At 37.4% G+C, this 11,286-nt stretch overlaps 1 protein-coding gene across 2 annotated transcripts; it reads left to right on the plus strand.

Moving 5' to 3' along the window:
- Window positions 1-799: 799 nt before the first annotated feature.
- LOC103710006 (chromatin remodeling protein EBS-like) lies at window positions 800-10,770 on the plus strand. 2 transcript variants are annotated; one of them, XM_008795565.5, is made up of 6 exons: window positions 800-1,209; window positions 1,302-1,644; window positions 1,738-1,806; window positions 6,835-6,973; window positions 9,800-9,857; window positions 10,631-10,770. In XM_008795565.5, exons 1-5 carry the CDS (start codon window positions 1,137-1,139, stop codon window positions 9,824-9,826), a joined length of 651 nt encoding a protein of 216 aa, XP_008793787.1. In that variant the 5' UTR covers window positions 800-1,136; the 3' UTR covers window positions 9,827-9,857; window positions 10,631-10,770. The 2 variants fall into 2 exon arrangements, with proteins under 2 accessions (XP_008793787.1, XP_008793786.1); XM_008795564.5 differs by lacking the exon at window positions 10,631-10,770 and having other exon boundaries at window positions 9,800-10,139.
- The last annotated feature ends 516 nt before the right edge of the window (window positions 10,771-11,286 follow it).

The following is an 11,286-nucleotide window of genomic DNA, read 5'->3' on the forward strand; positions in this document are numbered from 1 at the left end:
TTTCTCTCCTCGCTTTCTATTTTCTCCGTCCTTTGCTTTTTTTTTCTCTATAGTTTTCTCTATTCTCTCTACCGTCGTTGCTACCAACTTTGCCGAGATACTTTTGAAGATGAGGAGGGACTTGGGATGAGAGTAAGATGAAAGGATAGAAGAAGAAGGCCCGATTTGGTTTTGGCGAGTGGGACTGGACAGCTAGGTAACATGAGCTAGAAGGTCATAAAACTTTGATCACAAAAAAGTTTTTTTATGAAAATATTTTGATTATAAAAATATTCAAGCATCCTTCCAAATGTCAATAATAACAATTTCTTTGTTATCTGCTGAAAATTTGCTCCATAGATGACTTCTTAAAACATGCCGATGAAAATTTAATTTAAGGATGTGTTTACAATTCCATCTTCCATTACACAAAAGCAAGTTCTTATATTGATTGCAGGGACTTGAGTTTGATTTACCATCGTACTTGTAAAAGCACCATTATATTAACCCCTTAAGAAATCAGTATATGGTACATATACAAGAGATCCACCATCCAAGTCAAGAAAGAGGATAAGAAAAAGAAAAGAAAAGAGAGATCACGTGCAATGCACGCGAGGGCACATGAGCATGCACACGTACGGAAATCATGGACGCCATGGCTCCATCATGAGGGCATGTCCACGATGCCTCCAAGGCAATCCCGCTGATGCCTCGCAATCATCATGGAGCGTAAGGATGTAGCAGCCGATGGACGGGCGGATGGATACCCAGCGCAAATGCATGCGAAAGCAAAGCTACTCCGTAGTCCCATTTCCATCACGGTAAATCCCAACCCGATCTCAACCCAACCGATCCCTCTGCCGGAATCCTCTCTCTCTCTCTCTCTCGCTCTCGGCTCACCCTAGGGTTTGCGTTTCCCTCGCCACGGTCCTCACCTCTCTCTCTTTCTGTCTCTTGCCCTCGGAAACAACTCCATTCGTCCTCCCGAGACCCATCCCCTCAGTCAGATATCCCGGAGAGAACGGAATCGAAAGCATCTACTTAGCCATTAATACTACCGACGTCTATCTCGCCCATTCCCTCTATTTCTTTCTTTCCAAAAACTTCACTCACCACACTACTTCACAGAGATAGGGATACAGAGAGGTTGGTTGGTGATGGCGAAGACCAAGCCCGGCAAGAAGGACCTCGATTCCTACAGCATCAAAGGCACCAACAAGGTCGTCAAAGGTATCTCACCATCGCCGCATTCCATCGACTCCTCTGACGAATTTTTGTTATTCCTTCGATGTGGGACTAAAACATTTGTGGGTGAAACGCAGTGGGGGACTGCGTGCTAATGAGGTCGTCGGACTCGGAGAAGCCGCCGTACGTGGCTCGGGTGGAGAAGATAGAGGCGGACCACCGGAACAACGTGAGGGTGCGGGTGAGGTGGTACTACCGGCCGGAGGAGTCGATCGGCGGGCGGCGTCAGTTCCACGGGGCGAAGGAGCTCTTCCTCTCCGACCACTACGACGTCCAGAGCGCCCATACCATTGAAGGAAAGTGCACCGTCCACTCCTTCAAGAATTACACCAAGCTCGAGAATGTCGGCGCCGAGGACTACTTCTGCCGCTTCGAGTACAAGGCCGCCACTGGGGGCTTCACCCCCGACCGCGTGGCAGTGTATGCTCCCCAACTCTCTTTTACTTGTGACGATGATCATGGTTCTTCGAATTAGATTAATCTTGGCGAATTGTTCCTCTTTAAATTCTGAAGGTACTGCAAGTGCGAGATGCCTTACAACCCCGACGACCTCATGGTCCAGTGCGAGGGATGCAAGGACTGGTAAGCCATCTTACTCACTTTTGCTCTTTTTTTTCTTGGTTTTGTTTCTGTGGTTGCTGAGTTTACCCTTTTTTCCCCTAGAAGTGATCCCTGTTTTTGTTCACTCATGAAGCCAACTAAAAAATAAAGGAATTGATAGAGTCAGTGATAGGCATTAGCATGCGCATTCTGTTGCTTGCTCCTTAAAAGAGGAGGGAAGTGCATTAGCTGAGCATTTTGATCCTTTTTTTTTGCGTTTCCTGTTCACCACTGTCTTGGCAATGGAATTGCTATGGCGCTGGATTTGTTTTCTTTGTGCTTCTCTTTTGCTTGCTGGAAGAAATACACATTTGTTTCAGAACTATTTTGTGGTTTTCCTTTCTCTGTGCTAAGCACCCTTTCGAAGTGCATTTGGAAATCAGAGTCAGTATAATTTAAGCATTTTGATTTGTGAAGAAGTGGAATTTGTTGGGCCACTGCGTTTGATATTGACATTATCTGTTCTCGTTCAAGACTTTTTTTTTCATACTGAGAGTAACATGGCATGCTTAAGGACACTGCTAATATCCTATATTGGTGTTGTTATATAGATTTGGAATTTGAGCAGGCATTTGTGTTGATTGTGAAGTGGACTAAAAGTTTCTTACTTTTGCCGTGCCTCCGTAGCAGAATATAGATTGCCAACTTGTTCTTTACAGTTCTTTGTAATGCAGAGAGGTCAAATAGAGATCGGAGAACAGGACCCATTGTTCATGTTTATCCTTTTTCCCTCCCTAAGCTCTCTGTATTTTTCTGGATTCCTTGTCCAATATACACAGCCTTTTAACCTTTAGGCTCTTCTGACTTGGACCGACCGTTATATCATGGACTTTATTGTAGGATCTTAAGGATACTGCATTCTTGTGTTTATAGTGGTAAAACTTCCATGAACCACTGGTTTGGTTGCAAAGTTAGATTTTAATTGCACACTGCAATACTGGATCACTATTGCAATTTTTATACCATATCGTGGTGGTTGTCTCATGTCAATAATGTTTTTCCATTAAGTTGCTGTTATGTGACTGAATATTTCCCCATAATTTATGCTCAAAACATTAAAGAGAAAGTTCTGCTATACCATGGAGGTCTTAGCTTTTTCATCTACTGGCTCAGTTCTCATGGTTACTTTTTCTGTTTTTCTTACTCTAGTATGTCTCAAGGAAGTAATTATAACACACTGTGTCCTTTAGAGGAGGCTCATGAACCTTATGATTTGCCTAGTAACCAATAAAAGCCCCAACAGTCAATAAGAGGATTATATTGCCACTCCTGATTGAAAGAAGGTGCATATCTAAATAGTAAAGAAATATGAATTTTGAGGGTATTGTGCATGCCCCGGTTGTAGCACTGTGTAGTGAGATACAGCACTTCAGAATGCTTACATAATGAAGAATCAAGGAAATTTCATTTTTGTGGAGCATGCTGTGCAAGCATCTTGTGTTTATTGAAGGTCATATTTGAGGTCAAGGATGCAAGTTGTGCTTTGATATGCTGCTTGTTGGTCTATATGAGTTCATATGTTTAGAATTTGGCATGCTGAATAATTAGATAAATTTCTTAAGTTGTTATACTAACTCTACTATAACTTCTTTTCTTTACCATTCTATTGTTTAACTAAGTTCTTATTTAGACAATTGAAATTAGTGTCAATTGTAATAGCATCATGAGGAATGCCAACTTGCTGCCTGTATTCCTCACTGTCGGCAGGTGAAGTTACTTTTAGTTAGTATTATGATTGGCTCTATTCAGTAGGTTCATCCCACACTTCTTCTGTTGACAAGAAAATTGCAAACTTGGGCATTAAGAAAATGAATTAGGGTTACTAAATGAAAAAGAAATTTGTCTTTATGTCTTTGTAGTATTTTGCCACCTTTTGTAATCATCCTCTTCTGATTTGAATGGTCACCATTGTTTTTGTGCGTTACATAGATCAGTATCTTAGGGCAATGAATTTCTAGGCTTTGTTAAAGTCTAAGCTACATGAACTGTTGCTTTAGTTCCAAACCAGAAGATAATGATAGATATTGCAGTATAGTTAGTGAGAAGGATCAAGGCTAAACAAAGCTCTTTCCCTTTGGCAGTCTGGTTACTTGAAGAAATTTGCTGTGGAGGTCTCTTTGTCTCACCCCCCCCCCCCCCCCCACACACCCCCCACCCCTGCTTTCCAAATGTTGTTTTTTGTCTTCTCAGTAGCTTCCATAAAGTAGTTATGAATTTGTGCATTACATAGATCAGTATCTTAGGCAATGAATTTCTAGGCTTTGTTAAAGTCTAAGCTACATGAACTGTTGCTTTAGTTCCAAACCAGAAGATAATGTTAGATATTGCAGTATAGTTAGTGAGAAGGATCACAGGCTAAACAAAGCCCCTTCCCTTTGGCAGTCTGGTTACTTGAAGAAATTTGCTGTGGAGGTCTCTTTGTCTCACCCCCCTCCCTCTAAATGTTGTTTCTCGTCTTCTCCGGTAGCTTACATAAAGTAGTTATGAAAGTTAAAAATATTGCATCGTTCTATCACATGCATGAAGAATGTTATATAATTCAATTGGCAATAGTCAAGAAGCATAAGATATTTCCTTCATGTTTGAAAAAATGCATACATCTCAATGTTTTTTGGTCTAGTATTATGGGATTGTTTGAATGTTGATTTCTTGGTAATGTTCATGGTTAAGAAATATTAGCAGTGATCTGCTTTATGGAGATCAAGAAAAGTAGTTCATGTTGTCTGTATATAAGTCTGATGCCATGAACTTCTTGACATCCTAGAACAGTTCTGCTGCTTATTACTTGCATTTTTTACTTCTTTGAGATCATTTGATACCAATGTTCCATATGTTGTCATTATTTTTTATCCAAGAAACTATTTATGTTTGAATGGGTTTGCAAAAGTTGCTAGAACTATCTAGCAGTCTTGAAATTATGGATATTCAAGCTACCATGAAGTGGTTGATAAAATTGAATTACTTGAGCAGTTAATGATAAATGTCCTGGCTATATAGACCTAGTTAAATGATGAAAAGTAAGGGTTGGAGTAGTGCTTACCAATTCCACTGGGAACAACTAGGACAATGAGATGATTGTTGTTTTAAGTGATATGTATCGTCATGGCCAACAAGCCATGTAGGTAGTCTAGCATTACAAACATCTTCAATTCTTTGTTCCATACCCCGAACCTCAATAGCTTCTTGTCCTGTCTTAGAGGTTCTCTCTATGTAATAATGTATATAAGCAAAACAATAAAATTTAATAGACCACAGGTTTGATTATTAGAATGATCACACATTCCTACTGCTTCTATGGAAGTTGTTGTCACTTTGCTGAGAATTATATCTTCTATTGGACACCTTCAATGAACAAAATGCTGGGTCTTTAGCACCTTAGTGTCGGCCCATCTTTTATTCAACTCTTTTTGTTTCTCATCTTACCTTTTCAACTTAGTACCAGTCCACCTTTTCATTAACTCTTTCTGTTTCTCTGTTACCTTTTCATTTGGCAATTATAATGCTGTACTATACTGGTTGCTACTTCTCAATGGAAGGAATTTTCACTTGCTGTATGGTGGATGTGGATATTGTTAGAGAATCAAAAATTTATAGCCAATGAATGATTAGATTCTTGTTTGGATTGATTTTAATAGCTTAAGGCAAATTCCTGATAGGATGATATATGCCCTTTGCTTTTAGTTCTAGTGCACTGGATGTCTGATGTCATGCTTTCTGGATGCTGTGAGTAGTTCTTTCAGAAAATGCATTTGACAATGGTTATATTTTACAGATTGGCTAATGACTTCTTTCTTTATTATTCTTATATTAGCAATTTGTGGCTACTTCTAAAGAGATATCTTATGCTGACTACATACTAGTATGAGTTCCAACACTCGTTGTCAATACTGGTTAGACTCTAGCCCTGGAACTACAATTCAGGAACATAATAGTGTTATCTTTTTACAAAAATGATCAGATATTGATGGACACACATTACTTACCAACTATCCAAATATCTGGGCTGATGCCAATAGAAACAGACTCAGTTAACTCACAAAAGAAGCATGTTTTATAAACAAAATTATTGTATCATATTAGAAAACCATATGACGCTTATTGTTTGCATATAATAACTATTCTTGTACGGTTTATTTCATGTGCTATTTCTTGGACATGTTTTGGTGGTGCTAGAAGAGTTTGCAGCAAAATGAAACAAGGTACTGGATTTTGTTTCGATGTATAAGCTGTAGGCTTTTGTTATTCTTCCCTATACAACTATAATTTTTCATTTAAAAGATCAATGAATAATCCTATAATTCCTGGCTTCAACATGCTTGTAATATCAGAAGCACACTAGTGCTGAATATTGTTCGTAACATAGCATGATATCTATAGCTCCGAAATGGCAAATATATAGATGTTAAGTGCAGCTTGGGGCAACCAAAGTTCCTGCTTTTGTTAGCTATATTTTTAAAATTTCATCCCTAATAAGGATTTCTGAAGTCAATCTCACATGGGTGGAACAACATTGTAGTTTCTGATTGTTGTTATCCTTTATGGCTTTCTAGATGCTTCCAGCTGGTGTGTCATGTATTTGCTGCTGCTGCATCCCGTATTGAAGCAGTTTGAGCAGAAATCTATAGGTGGACCTGTGATATGCCATTGACCAAATCTTAAAACAGTTCTCCTAAGCACCTATGTTGTGTCACTTTTCTCATGCATTTAATGCAGTGGTGAGTGCTATATACAGGTGTTCTGTGATTGACTTGGGAAAAGAGTGCATGGCATAAATATTTCATGAAGCTTTAGATGCTTCTAGACTAGTTATTTTACTTTGTCGATTTAAAAGGCATACTGCTTAATTAATATACATACCATTTGCTTGAAGATATTTGGATAATCTGTAATACGAACTTGAAAACTTGAAAATGATTGCTTATGTTGTTTAATCCATTTTTATGCTTTGGTATTGTCTTGGTTTATTTATTTGATGTATGATGTTTTCTATATGCATCACCGCCCAAGCAGGTTTCACCCGTCTTGTATGGGCATGACTATTGAACAGGCAAAAAAATTAGATCACTTTCTCTGCTCAGATTGTACCTCTGAAGATGACGCTAAGAGATCTGTGAATGGCTATCCTGCTTCACCAATTTCAGAGCCTAAGGTGAATTTGATGTTAGATATTCTTTATACCTATTTAGTTTATTATTTATATTATCCCTTTTCTGTGGGCTCATTATCTGCAAAGTTTTATGTCATGATGTATGAAGTTGATTGTCATGGAAGCCTCTTCAGTCATTTCTAGCATACTTGTTGAACTTTAATATATACCTATGACTGAAAATATTTACATATCATTTGCTTTTCATGCCTGTGATGGGACAGCTTGGTTATGCTGTTTCCATTGGGCTTATGGCATGAAATTATTATCTCACTCATTAAAGTATTAAATCTTTTATGTCTATGTTAGATTAAATTAGACCTTGAAAGATTTTCTAGAAGCACTATTTAATCTTCATTCTTTGAGACATGTCGATTCACATAAAATCTATATGATAGAATACCAATAAGACTTAGAAAGGAATTGATAAAAAGTTTTTGTGAGTGTTTCTGGGTATGTATGTACCATTGAACTTTTTATGTAACTTGTAGTGGAACCATTTTGGGAATGTGATAAACTGAATGTGATTTCACATTAGGGCATATAGGCAAATATATACATTACAAACTAATTATGGCCAATAAGGAAGATGATGCTGTAAAATTTGAATAAATAGAACATATATATGAAGCTGATGGGAGATGCATCACCAATGACAAGCATAGAGAGAGGTAACAGAGTCTTACAACATAGTTTTTGAGGAGATCAAGGTTAGAGAAGGTTAAGGCATTAAAGGTTTCAGCAAATGGTTGTGAAGTTATTTTGGAAGTAGATACATTGGTTTTATGTTGGTTGTGGTTAATTACATGCTTTTTGTTTGGGGTAAGATCCATGAAGGATTACCAAGAAAGATTGGAGTCGTAATAGAGAGCTTAGTAAAGGGAGATATCAAATCAGAGAGGAATAATTTAGTCTTGAAGTCAAACCAGATGACTAACTTAAGCAAGAATATGTAGAGGACCCAAAACCATGTTATAGGAAGCTTGGATCCTAAGCAAGGAAGACATGGAAAGCCAGTGGCGATTTAGGTAACAAAACCAACAGGAGAACAGAAGATGGCGACCTACAAGACCATATGTCTGAGGACATAAAATCAAGGCTTAGAAACTTATGTAAGACGACATTTTATGGAACCAAAAAGCAATATGTTCGAATAAACAGACAAATAGTTGATGCTAAAGCTTATCTAACAATTTATGGATAGAGAGTATGAAGAGACCTAAATTTGAACCCAAGATGTTTGTGAAGCAATAGAAAAGACAAAAAACTGTAGTGGATCAACAGGAAATAATAGTTGAAAGGTCCAACTCTAAAAAAAGGTTCAGATGATAAGTGACCAAAATCTAGTATAAAGGTGGATGAATATTGGTATAAAGAAGCTGTTACTGAAAGGGTTACAATCCAAATTGTGAAATATGAGAGATTCTAAAGGCATCTATTTTTGTAAGCTGTTAATAACATGTGGTATCTGAAGGCACTTCAAAAGAAAGAACAGAGGCCCTAGATCAGCCAACTATCGAGCTATTGAATGGCCTAAAATGAACAGAGATTTCGTGCTCCAAAAAATAGATGAAAATGGGAGTAATTAAGGTTAAATTTGGATCTTGGCTTAAAGAATTTTTTATAATAGAATGATCTAATACATGAATAGAAGATTGGAGAAAGAACTACAATTTAATTATCAAATTAAATTGGAGACAAAAAAATCAGCACCTACAGGAGCTGAAGTCTTATGCAAGTAAGCAAACTACCGTATGGGTTTAAAAGTTGCCATGACGAAATGAGAGCATTATTTCAGTTTGAGCCAATTCAGAAGGAATTGAAACAATCCAATAACTCTGGAAAAAAAAAGTTTATCACTTTGATTACCACGAACAAGAAAGAACATGTAATTTTGACAAACAGGCAAAAGCATTTAGGCTAGATGAAAAAATAGGAGTTTGGTATTTTTTTAGAGGCCTATGTGAATCCTAGCTATTTCATGTGTCCTATGGAAGATGATCTGATTGCATTTTCAAGGATAGTTTCATCTTGATTAGTGTTACTTGAAGTTTTCTTATGAATGGCAAGGGTTCAAGTTATGGAGATTCCCCTCCTCTTAACCATTATTATGAAAGTCTCTTGACTGTTTTGTGGAAGAGATATGAAAGAAAAATGTTGTGAACACTTTATAGGCACTATTCGCTGCCTGATTTTATAAAATGTAAGCTATCAGGGTGGTTGGTTCACCTTTGGAGGCTATAGAGGAAAAAATTTATTTGAGACATTGCAAAAAATAAAAAGTATGGATTGTCTCACTTTTGGCAACTGGCATATGGCCAGTTGTCAAATTCTATTCTATACAACTGATACTGGAGGTCCATCGATATGATGATTTTATCTAATTGCATAGACAGCCGGAACATCTGCCAAGATCATATGGTAAATTTTTGGCATTACTGTGAACTACTTGTTTAGGATAACGTGTGGCCTATGTGTTGCAAAGCTGGAGAGCAAGTGGATTTTGACACATCATAAAGGATTTTGATCCAAAATTTCCTACCTATTTTGGGGGAGGAGATGATATAATATAAAAAATTTAACCTATGACACTCAATATTTTCCCTATGTGGAAAAGAAACCTTGATCATTATATTTGTCTGGTGGTCTCACCTGCTAGGTTCCTTTGGACTGACGAAGTGGGAGGATTAAAATATTTGTCATTAATAGCTGTTGGAGAAATACCTTACAATGCCTGGAGGAACCCTATTACTTGGACTGCTTACTTTTAGTTACTCTGATACCTTTAAGGTCATTGATGGTCTGTTGGTGTGTTTTCTCGTTTTCCAGGTTGAATCCAAAAGGCGGAAGAGGTAACCGTTGAAGCTGTAGGGTCTTGCATGAGGAGGTACGCATTTAATGGCATGGTAGCTCTTCATTGTCGGTAACATGAAAATGTACAGTGCAGGGAACAGATTGCTTGCAGAGTCTAGAGTCAGTTCTTTTGACTTATGTTAAAACTGTTATAAAACTAAATTTGGTATGTTGTGTGTCTTGATGTGGCATGCAAAATCTTGTTCGATCTTGCTTAGAGGAGACCAAAAGGACAAGTTACCCAATGTTGTTGCTTGTAATGTGCTTGCTGTCACTATACATATTTTAGTTAATATCAGCATGTCATGAGTGAAAATGGTGGTATTGCCCATGGAAAGGCAAGAGATGACAGTATGAGCCTACGAACATCAGCTCCAATCCTTATTGAATCCAAAACCAAAATTTTTAACTGCAAATGATCGCAACCCATACGTGGGCGTTCATATGTGTCATAATTTTGAATGCAGAGCATGGTCTACCCATTCCCTTGTTTTCCCTCCATTTGATGCAGATGTAACTTGTTTCTATAAAGTTAAGTATGACAGCATGAGCATAACAGGATTTCCTTTGAAATTCAAAATTTAGGGTCCGCATGCATTTTTTTTTAGTTTTCCAAAATTAATATCAAAAAAATGTTTTGGAAAAAAACTCTAGCTCATATGCAACTACAGTCAGTATTTCTAAATTGAAAGTTCATTAGGGATGTAACTCCACTTAATATTATTTTGCGGATATTAAAATTGATGCTTTTGATGTACAAACTTTGGGAGGTTATTTTTGTATTCTTTTCCCCTTTATTCGTTTCAGGTTGGCAAGATAGTGGTGACAAATTTGGCAGGTTATTTATCCAGCAAATTCGAGACCCAAGAAACCAAGGAAAGGTCATGCACAAGAAAGCATAGGCCCAGGCAAATATTTTTATCTTTTCATGCAGCTTAATCTAGAGAATAAAGCTGTCGAATGCATCTAGAGTCCCTTCAATCAGAATGTTTCATAAGAGGCTGTTGGAATTATCAAACTTTTCATCAGTTTTGTTGCCAAAACGGCTCTTGCTGTTAAGCTTACATAATGTGGACAGGGGCTCGCATTGGAGTGCTTCTGACCGTTTCATCTTTTTCCAACCAAATGCGATACGGTTTGAGGTGGCGAGCTGGTCTTTTTGAGGCCAAGCTTGGTCTATTTGAGGCACATGTTCAATTGTTGAGAACTCAAGATCGCTGATAGGTTTGGTGCTTTTGACTTCTATAGATAACCGGGCACTGGGTCTTGAAAATAAGTGGCGATTAAAAAGCTTTAGAAATTTAGAGTCGGGCCTTTTCCGCTGCTCTAATATAGTACGTTATTACAATGCGGTTGGTATCACTTTTATTTTCTATTTTTTAAAAATAAAATCATAGCACTAAAATAAAAATATTTGATACTACTATTTTACTTAATATATATTTTTAAAAAAATTATTTTAT

The sequence above is a fragment of the Phoenix dactylifera genome, chromosome 11 (genome assembly GCF_051530095.1).
Source record: "Phoenix dactylifera cultivar Ajwa chromosome 11, Ajwa_hap1_PhDact_Kaust_v1.1, whole genome shotgun sequence".
Lineage (NCBI taxonomy): Eukaryota > Viridiplantae > Streptophyta > Magnoliopsida > Arecales > Arecaceae > Phoenix > Phoenix dactylifera.

Bases quoted from the DNA above. Each gene is read 5' to 3' on its own strand.
- LOC103710006 (XM_008795565.5), top strand. From the start codon at position 1,137: ATGGCGAAGACCAAGCCCGGCAAGAAGGACCTCGATTCCTACAGCATC. The intron at 1,645-1,737 runs GTATGCTCCCCA...TAAATTCTGAAG, and splicing joins ACCCCCGACCGCGTGGCAGT to GTACTGCAAGTGCGAGATGC. The intron at 1,807-6,834 runs GTAAGCCATCTT...CCGCCCAAGCAG, and splicing joins TGCGAGGGATGCAAGGACTG to GTTTCACCCGTCTTGTATGG.